General features: G+C 37.9%; 1 protein-coding gene across 1 annotated transcript in view; it reads right to left on the reverse strand.

Moving 5' to 3' along the window:
* Window positions 1-7,301: 7,301 nt before the first annotated feature.
* rpgra (retinitis pigmentosa GTPase regulator a) overlaps window positions 7,302-13,344 on the reverse strand; it is a 100,595-nt gene continuing 94,552 nt past the window's right edge. The window contains exon 18 of the mRNA XM_072585117.1: window positions 7,302-8,297. Coding sequence (XP_072441218.1) covers window positions 8,061-8,297 — 237 coding nt within the window. The 3' untranslated portion in view covers window positions 7,302-8,060. The remainder of the gene's footprint in view (window positions 8,298-13,344) is intronic.

Genomic DNA, 13,344 nt, shown 5'->3' on the forward strand with positions numbered 1-13,344 from the left:
GTTTTGGTGAGTTAAGTTAATCACTGCAAGATTACTAGCCTCTGACCTGTTCTTGTAGCCACAGAAGTGATATGGCTGTCCAGTTCAGTTTCTGGTCAATAGTAACCTCAAAAATATCGAATAGCGGGGATCCAAACAATTATAGTGCCATTGAATGTCAAGAAGCAATGGTTAGATTCTTTCCTGTTGGAGATGGTCATTGCTTGGCACTTATCAGCCCAAGTCTGGATGTTGTCCAGGTCTTGCTGCATACCAACATGGATAGGATCAGTATTTGAGGAGTCACAAATGGCCTTGAACATTGTGGAATTATCAGGGAGCACCCCCACTTATGATGGTGAGAAAATCATGATGAAGCAGCTGAAGATGGTTGGGCCTAGAACAGAACTCTCAGAAACTCCTGCAGAGATGTCCTGGTGCTGAGATGATTGACCTCAAACAATCACAACCATCTTCCTTTGCTCTAGATATGACTCCAACCAGCAGAATTTCACCCCCTGATTTCCCTAATGGGATCGCCACTTGAGCAATCGCAGAACTCTCCTACTAGGACAAGGATTTTCTCTGGTGATATGGATCACCCTCTAAAGAACTATTATATGGCTTACAGCAACTATACATTCCTTCAAGATACAAAAATTTAAAAAGGTCAGTCAACCATGGCTGACAAAAAGAAGTACTGTAAAAAAAAACGAGTACAAAGTTACCAGAAATTGTTGTGAATCTGTGGATTGGGATTTTTTGAGAAACAGCAAAGGAGAACAAACTAATTGATAAGGAAAAAGAGAATAGAATATGATCACACTCTAACAAAAAACATGAAAATGGGCTGTAAAAGCTTCTATAGGCGAGTAAAAAGGAAATGTTTCACTAAGATAAATTACAAGCAGTGTCAGAATAAATAATGGGGAATAGAGAAATGGTAGAAAAACCAAATTTTTACTTTCTGTTTGATTTCACTGAGAAAGATAAAAGCAATTTTCCAGAATCAGATATCCAAGTGACTAGGGGGAATGAAGAGTTGAAGGAAATTAGTAAGATGGTAGTACAGGAGCAATTATTGGACAGAAAGTTGATAAGCCCCTGGGATCTGATATGCACATACAGGAAGGTGGCAAGGGAATTAGTTATATTGGTGATCATCTTCCAAAATTCTATAAGTTCTACAGATTGGAAGCCAACAAATACCATATCACTACATAAGAATAGAATGAGAGAGAAAACAGGAAACATTTTAACCTTATGAGAGTAGAATGGAAAATACTAGAATCTATTTTAAAGTGTGTAATAAATGGATACTTGGATAATAATAATCTGATTTGGTCTAGTCATTATGGATTTGAGAGTGGGAATTCGTGATTGACAATTTTGTTGGAGTTTTCTGAGAAGGTTAACAAAATTGACAAAGGGGTCTTGATGGGCATCCTTTTAAGAAGGCATTTGATAAGGACCTCATAGGAGGTTGGTTAGCAAAACTAAAGCACATGGGATTGGAGGTAATGTACTGGCATAGATTAAGAATTAACTAACTGGCAGAAACCAGAGAAGGAATAAATAGATTATTCTCACATTGGCAGGCTTTAACTAGTGGTGTACTGAATAAATCAGTTCTTGGAACCCAGCTATTCACAAAATAAATGAATGATTTGGATGTAGGGACTAATGTGATATGTTCATATTTCTTGATGATGCAACACTAAGCAGGAATGTAGGTTGTGAGGAAAATGTAAAGTACTTTCAGACAGATTTCTTCGCAAGAGGTTTAGTGAGGTGGCAAGTATGTCGGATCTGTAGATAAGAATGAGGTTATCTACTTTGGCAAGATGTACAAACTTTTTTTTAATTGTAAGAGGTTGGAAAATGTGGATGTAAAGAGAGAAGGCTGTACATCCTCCTTAAGGCTCACATGCACGTGCAGCAAGCCATTAGGAAAGTTAATAGAATGTCAGCCTTTAATGTAAGAGGATTTGGGTACAGGAGAATGAAAGTTGCTTCAACTGTATAGAAGCTTGGTTAGACCACATCTGGAGTAGCATGCAGTCTTAGTCTTCCTACCTCAGAGAGGATATTACTGCCATAGAGAGAGTACAATTTGCCTGCAAAGCACATAAGACAACACTTTTCACTGTACAAGTCAGATCTCAGACTGAAATCTGTCTCAACAGATCACATTCTGTTTAATTTTTTGCTTTAATGAGGTTGTCTTTCATTGAAAAACACACACATAGTGCTACCTTTATGAGATTAACAACAACATATGATACACATGACAGTAATAAATCAAATCAAATGCTAAATCTAATCAAATCGTACAACTGAGGTTAGACCTTCTCAGCTTCAAATAACCACTTCAGGGTTTTAACCAAACACTTCTCGTCTGAAACTTTTAAACTCAACGCTGGCATTGAGGTAACTTCTTCCTAAACTACCTCCCTCCCTCGGAAGTAGTTGCATACACATCCAGCTTCAGCCAAGCCTTCTGCAAAAACTGTTCAACTGAATCCCAAAGGCTTTTTTTTTGGCTTTTGGTGTTTTCTGTAAGTGCTAAAGAAATTCCAAAATCCTTCATTTGAAAAACAAATGCACTGCACCATTCAATTTGCTCATCCATAACAATTTACCAATGTAAACAAATTCCCGTTAGTCTCCCCAGCTATCTCTCCTGGACTCTTTTTAAAATCACCAGAGCTACAAGAGCTAATTATTAAACCACTTCAGGCACACAGAAAATCTGTATGCCACCTGCTCAAAATTCAAAAATCCAAATCAAATGATTTTTGATTCCTTTAACCTGATGGAATATTGAAGTCACAACACCAACAAACATCACAAATGTTATATTCTAATCAAAGGACAAAAAGGAAGGGTTATCATTGATCCTTATTGTCTGTCAGGATCTCTTTACTCACTAGCTTTGTACAATGAAACAGTAGTCAGTTTCCGAAGACAACCCGCATTATGCCACATGGTGTAACAGAAATATACTTAAGAGCAGTGAATATTCCATCTGGTCATTTGCAAAGGCAGGCCACGTAACCATATCATCCTATTACTTTCAGTTACTCTGTTGGTTCTTTGTCAAACTTGTTAAAGTTGTTTGTTCATTTCAGGCTGGATAATTTTTGAACTGCTCATGATTTTAGACACATGTCTAGACTGGTCTTCTCTCTTCCCACAACTCTCCCTGTGTAAATGGGAAAAAAATAGTAACTATTTCTGCAAAGAAAAGTAAGAGACAAGAAGCAGATCTGCAAAATCCTACATAATTTTAATGAAAGTGGTTTTAACATTTTTTAAAACTTATTTAATATCTTACAGCATTAATTTCCTCAAGTCAATTAAAGTTTTATTTTTACGCTTTCATAGATTATGTGGCATAGGAGATCAAATGCTCAAATAATTGTATGTATCTGTGTTCACATCACTAAAGGCAAATAAGTTGTTGCAATTATAACAAATTAAAGTTTGGCATTTTAGCACAATAGCACATCATTAAAAACTATATTTTCAAAAAGTTGCAGTTATTTCACTGGGTTTTCAATTATATTATCTGTACCTATACAAAATTGACTGATTATGTCTAAATGTCACAACAGATATGAGAGCTAATCATATGGATGGCTGAGAGTTACTTTGCTTTCCAAATGATCTTTCTCATAAGACTAGCTTACCACATAATAGTCTAGACTAAGCAATGTCCAAAGACCCACCATTTTGAGTCTACATATGTCACTAACACTTTTATCAAAATATGATAAATTCCTGACTTAAAATGTAACTCAGTCCCCTATAATTTCAGCTAGAAAGAATAAAGTAGATAGGCATTTGTTACAAATAAAACAAAATGCCAAACTTTAATTTGTTATAATTGCGACAACTAATTTGCCTTTAGTGATGTGAACACAGATACATACAATTATTCGAGCATTTGATCTCCTATGCACATAATCTATGAAAGCATAAAAATAAAACGTTAAGCATATATTATGAAATAGGCATCCTATAATAAAAGGAGTAACTTGCATTTATCCAGTGCCTTTTACAACCTCAGTGTCAGGCATTTTAAAGAAAACAATTCACGGGGTCACCAAATTTGTGGGTATAGCAATTATCATGAAGATTATGAAAGACTGCAGGGGAACATATATAAGCAATTAGCTTGGATAGATAGATAACAGATGTTGTTTCATATAGAAGAATGTGAAGGAATATATTTTGTATGTATGACAAAAGTAAATAACTTAAATTGTGTTATCATAAATGCAATGGAGGCATCCAGCTATGTAGGCACAAATCAAAATGATTGAAACATGTTGCTAAGATCATTTTTATAAAAAGATGAATGGAAATCTCATTTTCCATCTAGATAATGCATCAGTGAAATAGTAAAGATGCTGGAAATGTTGGTCAGAGCTGTAAATATTGGATATGTACCGCAGGTCTAGTATGATCTGTAGAGAGAGAAAAACAATCTTAACATTCTGAAGAAGAGTAATCAACCTAAAACATTAGCTCCTCCTATTTCTTCATAGATACCACCTGATCTGCTGAGCATTTCCAGCATTTTCTTTAAATAATATTTGGAATTGCTGAAGAAGTCAGTTTTCAGTCAAAGTAGTGCATGCAGTTTTGGACACCTCACTGTAGGAAGGATATAAAAAGATTTAAATGGTGTATATTCATTTGTGCTTTATCAGGAAGATTTTAGCTAGAATTGTGCAATTAAAAGGTCCACGTATTAGAACTGAAAAGGTTAAGTGTCAGCCACTGGCTAAACATCTTCGAGATAAATGAGGGTTACGATTAATTTTTTGGCAATATGCAAATAAATTTAATTAGCATGAATGAAAAGACCTCTTACAGTGGTTAACTGTGCTATTTCTAAGGGAGGTGCAGAAATTTAGGGAGGGAATTTCAGATCACAGGGTCGAGGTGACAATAAGAACAATTATCAGTAGTAGGTTAAAAGGAAGGAAAATCACAAGAGATGGCAGTCAGAGAATGAAGAGTTCACACAGAAAAATAGGGAAAGTCAACGCCAAAGGGGAATTTAAGTACAAGGATGGGAACTTAAATTTCAGTCAACAGAGATCAGCAAGAACAAAACGAGGGGCAAGAAGAACTTCATGTAGGATAGGACATGATTTAGATTCAGATCAAATTTAGGTTGATCTGAAAAATAGAAGAAGAGGTCAGCCAGGGAAGCAAAGGTCAAACACATGAATAAGGGACTCAGTGGAAATTAGGTTAAGTTGGCACTGGAGGCCACAATGGTTACGGAAATGGAAAATGACAGCTTAGGATGTGAGGTTATGTTATTGTAAAGTCATTATGAGGTCAAATTAAATACTGATGCCTGTACAGTCTCTCAGTCTAAGACATAACTAGAAAGAAGAAGAATTTAGTGGTAAGTGTTCAGAGTTTTGTGGTGTGGTCAAAATACTTAAGGTTTTGCCATCTTTAATTAGGGGAACTTGCACACCAATAAGACTGGATGTCAAACTTGAACAGAGACAATTTAAGGAGCTAAACAAGATGCTGAAGATGTAATGGTTGACATCTGCAGAAATATGGAAGCTGCCTCCACAGTTGAACAATGTCATTAACAGAGAGTAGGTAAATGAGGAAGAGAAAGGAGTCAATGTGATTCCTAAAATAATGGTGCACGGGAAGGAATCAAAAGGCATTGCTGGAACATTCTTTGATTATAAGTAGTAGAAAGTGAGGACTGCAGATACTGGAGATCAGAGTTGAGAGTGTGATGCTGGAAAAGCACAGATGGTCAGGCAACATCTGAGGAACAGGAGAATCAATGTTTTGGGCATAAGTCCTTCATTAGGAATGAAGGACTTATGCCCAAAACATCAACACTCCTGCTCCTTGGATGCTGCCTGACTTGCTGTGCTTTTCCAGCATCACATTCTCTGATTACACTGGAATAGAAGAATAAGATCAAGTGAGCGTAGTATTTATAAGCCGAGGAACAGAGGAGAGATTTGTAGAGAATGGACTGGTTGATATTGCACCAGAATGTCTATCACATAAAATGTAACTAGTGGTCATGATTAGAGTAATTTCAATGCTGTTAGAGAAACAGGAGCTTGATTGGATGAATTCATATAGGGAGTTGCACACAAGGGGGTGGTGATTTGGGAGGCAATAACACATTTAAGGAGTTAATAACTAAACACTGGAAATACAGCATTGGACTGGAAATAAAAATGGATAACGGGTATGTCTTGTTTAGAACAATAACGTCAATTTGTAAAGGATACTAGTGAAATAAGTGGATTTTTATGAGAATCTTCCAGTCTTTATGGTCATTTCCTGGTGGTGGTGATGCACCTTTATTCATGGATTTGGACTGTTGCTGGTTGGGACAGCGTTTATTGCCCATCCCTAGATTTTTTGCAGAAAGTTGTGGTGAGCTGCTTTTTTTGACCTTACAGTCTATATTATCAGAATTATTGAATTTAATTTCATAACTTGTGACAAACTCTCAACCTCTGGACTGTTAATCTATTACCATAACCAATACTTACAGTACCTGTTAGGAATGCATGATTTCACTGACTGAAGAATCAGAGGCACATGAGATAGGTCTCATGGATAAAATTAAAGAAAGCACCCAGGAAATTATTTTTTTTACAAACCACCAGTGGGGGAGTAGTTTCACAGTAGAGACAGTTAGAACATTCCTGGTGGATATTTGACTTTGTCAGCAAAACGGAGTGGAAGTCTCAGAGGAAGCAGTAGAAGTTTACTATCTCAGCATTTGTTGTTAAGACATGAGGATGGAAGACGTTAGACTTTAAGGACACTGTTGGTGGTGGAGAAAATAATGTTTGATTACAAGGTTATCATAGAAGAATTGGTGGTCTTTGCAAAGGAGAATTTGGCTCAGTGGTTCTGCCAAATCTAGTGATAGATGCCAAAAGCACTCATTCCCCAGATACATTCAAATTTACACTTAGAAGTGAAGAAAGAAGCCAAAGCAAGGTAGGAGACAGAACTATGAGCTACAACAATATGGAATCAAATGGATAGCCAGGTGTTTAGGAATTTGAAATCCTACCAAGATACAGATATCATAACAAATAAAGTAGAACCACTACATTAAAACATGTTTCACTATTCCAGTATTGCACGTAGTGAAAGTTGTTGACAGTATTTACACAATTATTACTGTGCAGTGAAAAGAATAAGGATCTCAGTTACAATTGGAACAATCATTGCTGCAAGAGAGCACTAAAACAGCTAAAATGCAATTACTATAAAAAACAAAACTGAGATTTTTCACATTTGAGACTTTTGATATTTTATTCAAGATGCACATTCAAAATTCCAAGACCATTGTTGCTCTAAAAGGCACTTGAAGTCTTATAACATTTAACAACTTATTGTAAAATTAAAACCAGTTATTCATCAGGCCTATGATAGCTGCATTCACTTCATTCCACTCAACAGTCATATTCTATGTTTCATTACATTGTTTACTTTCTGAAAAACGTAAGAATTGTGGAGAATTCCATTTTACTTATGACCTCAAATTGACATGAATAGGTAAAACCTGGCATTAATATAAAATATGTTAAAGTACTGTTAAGAAATTATACTCTGGACAATATTTTCAAAACATATGACAAACTATTTACAGCTGACATAAAATTATAATTTACTTACATTGAAAATTTTACAAGTTTTCTATCAAGTCACAAAGATATAAAAGCACCATTGAAGCCATAGTTCTGAAACATTAAAATCATAGCTTGTTTGTACAAAAATATACCCATTTACATTATCCTGATCAACTCATTTATTAAAACATAATGCCATTACTGATATTGAAACCCTGGAAGGATAAAATCAATTTGCTATCAAAAGTTTCTTTACAGGTCTCCATAAACAGTGATTCTAATAACACTTATGCCTTTATAGACACATTAATTGTACAAAAGTAGAAAAAAAGCTACATTTTGGATTGCTGAATAATTAAAGTGCAAGTTGTTCTTGTGAACTGCTTAGAAGGAACGTTACCTTTCCCTGCCAATGTAGGGTCTTTACACCAACACACAAGTAATCGACTTATATTTGTTTTTAAAACCACTCCGCACTGAATTAGTTTTATTTAGATTTGATGAAGCAGTATTTCCAAGTTCTTCTGAAGAATTGTTCAAATTTGGAGCGCTTTTGTCATCTCCAATTGAGCTTTCTTTGGTTGATTCCTCCAACTTTGTTTCATTGTGCATTTCCTTTGCTTCAGCATCTTTGGTGAAATGTCCCTTAAATAATGTCATCTGCAATTAAACCATGAATTGTCATTTCTACTGAGGCCGGTAATACAATAATTAAATAATAAATATAATCAAAATAATATTTAGTTATTGTCTTTTCTTGGGAATTTTTTCTAATATCTGGAATAATAACCACCACAAGTTTTGTTGGTGGCATTGATTACATTCTAAATTGCCTGTTAACATCTAGACTTGACTGTTCAATGTATGCCTCCATTTTCTATTCTCTGTAAACTTAAGCTCATCAAAATCTTTGGTGCCAATGTTTTAACTTGCATCAGTCTGGCTTGTCGATTTCCTCTGTGCTTCCTAATTTACTGTGGCTCTTGATTAAGCTAAGTTTCAGTTTTAAAATTTGACCCTGATGGCAAATGCATGTGTGGCTTTTCTCTCTCTGAAACTACCTGCAGCCCTTCAACCATCCCTAATTTTCAATGCTCCAACTTTAGCAGCTGTGCTTGCAGCTTCTGAGGTGCTACATTCTGGAATTCCCACACTAAACCTTTTGGTGTGCACACCTCTCTTTCCTTAAGATTATCTTTCACATGTACCTCCTTTACCAAGCTTTTAGTGATCTGACCTACTATTCCGTTCTTTGATTCAATGTTATAGTTTGTTTGACAACATTGCAGTGAAAACATGTATGTGCTATATATTAAAAACACAACATAAAGGCAAGTTGCCCTTGTAATGTCAAGGTAAGAAATGATAGAGACAAAAGCAGCTCCAGTCTAGTTAGCTTAATATTTGTTATTGGGAAAATGTTTTAAAGGATGGATTAGCAGAAATACAAAACAAAAGCCAAAAGGAGGTGGGACTTGTGTAGTTTGGGATTATGTTCACCATGGACTGAAAAATGTCCATATTACAGAGGTGGTGGTGCTGGATGTCTTAAAACGCATAAAGATGGATAAATCCACAAGATCCGATCAGGTGTACCCTAGAATTCTTTGGAAAGCTAGGGAAGTGATTGCTGGGCCTCTTGCCGAGATATTTGTATCTTGGAATAGTCACAGGTGAGATGCCGGAAGACTGGAGGTTGGCTAACGTGGTGCCACTATTTAAGAAAGGTGATAAGGAAAAGCCAGGGAACTATAGACCAGGAAGCTTGACATCAGGGGTGGGCAAGTTGTTGGAGGGGATCCTGAGGGACAGGATTTACATGCATTTAGAAAGACAAGGACTAATTAGGGATAGTCAACATAGCTTTGTGCATGGGAAATTACATCTCAAGAACTTGATTGAGTTTTTTGAAATAGTATCGAAGAGGATTGATGAGCGATGGACATGATCTATATGGACTTCAGTAAAGCACTCGACAAGGTTCTTCATGGTAGACTGGTGAGCAAGGTTATATATTATGGATACAGGGAGAACTGGCTCTAAGGTAAAAGATAGAGGGTGGTGGTGGTGGAGGGTTGCTTTTCAGACTGGGGACCTGTGACCAGTGATGTGCCACATAGATTGGTACTGGGTTCACTGCTTTTCCGTCATTTATATAAATGATCTGGATGTGAACATAGGAGGTATGGTTAGTAAGTTTGCAGATGACACCAAAATTGGAGGTGCAGTGGACAGCGAAGATGTCGGAGTAATAGAGTACAGGAGTTGGGAGGTCATGTTGCCGCTGTACTGGACATTTGTTTGGCCACTCTGGAATATTGTGTGCAATTCTGGCCTCCATTTTATAGGAGGAATGCTGTGAAACTTGAAAGTGTTCAGAAAAGACTCACAAGGATGGTGCCAGGGTTGGAGGATTTGAGCAACAGGGAGATGCTGAATAGACTGGGGCTGTTTTCCCTGAAGTGTCAGAGGCTGAGGGGTGACCTTATAGAGGGGCATGTATAGGGTAAATAGACAAGGTCTTTTCCCTGGAGTGGGGGAATCCAGAATTAGAGGGTATAGGTTTAGGGTGAGAGGGGAAAGATTTAAAAGGGACCTAAGGGGCAACTTTTTCGTGCAGAGGATGATGTGTGTTTGGAATGCCAGAGGAAGTGATGGAGGCTCGTATAATTATAGGGGAACCTCGATTATCCGAAAATCTGCTTATCCAAAGGAGATCTCGAGGTCCGAATAGAAACATTATAGCAAAGACGTATTTCCAACTGTGATCGCGTCTTTTGTTTACAGTGATTAAACAGGCACCATCTCCAAATGACTGACCTCCCGTCCTCTCTCTCTTCCCACACTTTCCCTGGAGTTCTACAGAGGGGTGTGCACTAACCACACACCCCTACTTCCCCAGATAATCTCTCCAACATTGTCCTGTACAGGGCAAAGTGGAAATGTTAAAAAGTTGAAGTAAAAAGTTGTGTGTGTGTGCGCAATTTGGAGACTCATCCCACAAAGGCAGCAGTAGTTTTGTTGTTGATGTACAGTCCGGCTGCCCCAGAGAGGGTGGGCGGGGGTGGGGGCAGGGGGCAGTGTTGGACGGGGTTGGGGGGCAGGGCAGGCGGGGCCAAATGGATGGGGTTGGGGTGCAGGGTAACAAGGTGGTAACAAGGAGCATAGATAAAGAGGAAGCTTGGGATGTAATATATTTGGATTTTTTGGTGTTTGATAAGATATCACGCATTTGGCTACTTCGTAAGACAAGAGCCCATAGTGTTGGAGGCAGTATATTAGCATGAATACATGATTGCTAACTAACCTAAGGCAAAGAGTTTGGATAAGGGGCCATTTTCAAGATAGCAACCTGTAACTAGTGAAGTGCCATAGGCATCAATGCTAGGACAACTATTATTTACAATATACATCAATGACTTAGAAGAAGGAAGTAAATCTACTCTTACCAAGTTTGTGGATGAAACAAACATAAGTGAGAAGGCAAGTGGTGAGGGTGACACAGCGTGTAGGAAGGGATTTAGAGAGGTTAATGGAGTGAGGTAAAACTTGACAGATTGAACATAAAGAGGGAAAGTGTGAGGTTATGCGTTTTGGCAGAAGGAATAGAGGAACCTTAACATGATTTAAATGGAGAAAAACTGCAGACAGCTACACAACAGAAAGATTTGAGAGTTCTTGTGTATATGTCTCAAAAAGCTCAAGTTCAGCAGGTAATTGGGATGGCAAATGAATGTTAGTCTTTATTTCAAAGGAAATGGATGATAAAAATAAGGAAGTCTTGCTAAAACTAAACAAAGCACAAGTCAGCACACAGTTGGAACACTGAACAGTTTTGGCTCCAGTATCTAAGGAAGATGTACTGGCATTGGAAGCAGTCCAGAGAAGGTTCATGAGGCTGACACCTGATAGGGGCATTCTTATGAGGAGAGTTGAGTCAGTTGCAGTTTAGAAGAATGAGAGGTGACTTTATTAAAACATAGAAGATTCTAAGTAGACATGATGGGATCAATGCAGAAAAGTTGTTCCCTCTGTGAGAGAGGCTAGAACAGGAGGGCATAAACTCAGCTCAAGGGTGGCCTTTTTAAGAAAGAGATGAGGAGGAATTTCTTCTCTGAGAGTGTAGTGAGCTTGTGGAATTCTTTACCCAGGGGGCAGTTGAGGCTGGGTCATTGAGTATATCTCAAGCTGAGATAGATAGATTGTTAATCAGTCAATGAATCCTGGATTATGGAGAAAAGACAGGATTGTGGAGTTAGAATTACAGATCAGTCACGATCCCATAGATTGGCAGAGTAGTCTCAATGGGCTGAATGGACTGCTTTTACTCCTACATTTTATGGTCTTGCGTCTGATAAACTAAATTAAAAGAACCTCATGCTGGTTCAAAAATTGTTAGGTTATCAAGGTTTGTGTAAACATTTGTAGCTTGGGTGCTGGGTTTCATGGTTGTGGGTATGTTCACCGACCTGGGGAGTTGATTTGCAGACATTTTGTCCCCTGTCTAGGTGTCAAATTCAGTGCTTTAGAGAATCCTGTGAAGCGCTGCTGTACTGGGTCTTCTGGAATTTATTTGCTTCCATTTCTGCTGCTTCCGGTTGCTTGTTGTAGTAGCTGGTATATTGGGTCTAGCTCAATGTGCATGTTGATGGAGTCCATGGATGAGTGCCATGCTTCTAGGAACTCTCTGGATGTGTCTGTTTAGCTTGTCCTATGATCACTGTATTGTCCCAGTTGAATTTGTGGCCCCTGTCATCTGTATGTATGGCTATTAGGGACAGGTGATCATGGCGTTTAGTTGGTAGCTGGTGTTTGTGAATGCGGATTGCTGGTTGTCTGCCCGTTTGCCCTACATAGTGGTTCATGCCGTGTTTGCATGGAATCTTGTAAATTACGTTAGTCTTGTGCATGACGCGTATACGGTCATTTGTCCTGGTGAGTTGTTGTCTGAGCGTGGCTGTCGGTTTATGGACTGTCATGATACACACAACAGACTACACAGGTACAGATAAGAAACTATGTGCCAAAAAACAGTAATTTAAAAAACAACCAATCAGAAGTGTACCATGACAATTGAATAGACTATCACCATAAGACAGAACACATACAGGAAGAGAATAGCACTACAAGACAAAATGACTAATCTAACCAACAGCAGAGAAGACAACATGACAGATACCTGTGTTAAAAACCTCTCCAACAGACAACTTACAGACACAGAAAAAGCTATACTAGCCAAGGGACTCAACTACAGCCATAGGAACGCAAATACAACAGACTTCTTGGCTGCACGAGAACGTATACTCCGAACTAACGGACTAACTGAAGAGACACATCAAACAGTTAGACAACCTATTGTACCCTTACTAACAAAAAAAAAGACAAATAAACAACTGCAACACCAAAGAGAGAGAAGCCCTAAAAATACTCAAAAATGACAAGAACATAATCATAATAGCAGCAGATAAGGTCGGAATGATGGTTATCATGGACAATACCGAATATATTCAGAAATCAGAGAAACTACTTGCAGATACCGACACCTACCTACAGAGGGGGTTTGACCCATGCCACAGCTAACCAACAGAATAAACAGCACACAATGGAACCTTAAAAAAAATAGACTTAGAACCAGAATTGACCTACAAAGAATGAAACCAGAAAACTACGACATTCCAAGATTTTACAGATTACCCAAAGCACACAA

The sequence above is a fragment of the Chiloscyllium punctatum genome, chromosome 15 (assembly GCF_047496795.1).
Source record: "Chiloscyllium punctatum isolate Juve2018m chromosome 15, sChiPun1.3, whole genome shotgun sequence".
In the NCBI taxonomy this organism is placed as follows: domain Eukaryota; kingdom Metazoa; phylum Chordata; class Chondrichthyes; order Orectolobiformes; family Hemiscylliidae; genus Chiloscyllium; species Chiloscyllium punctatum.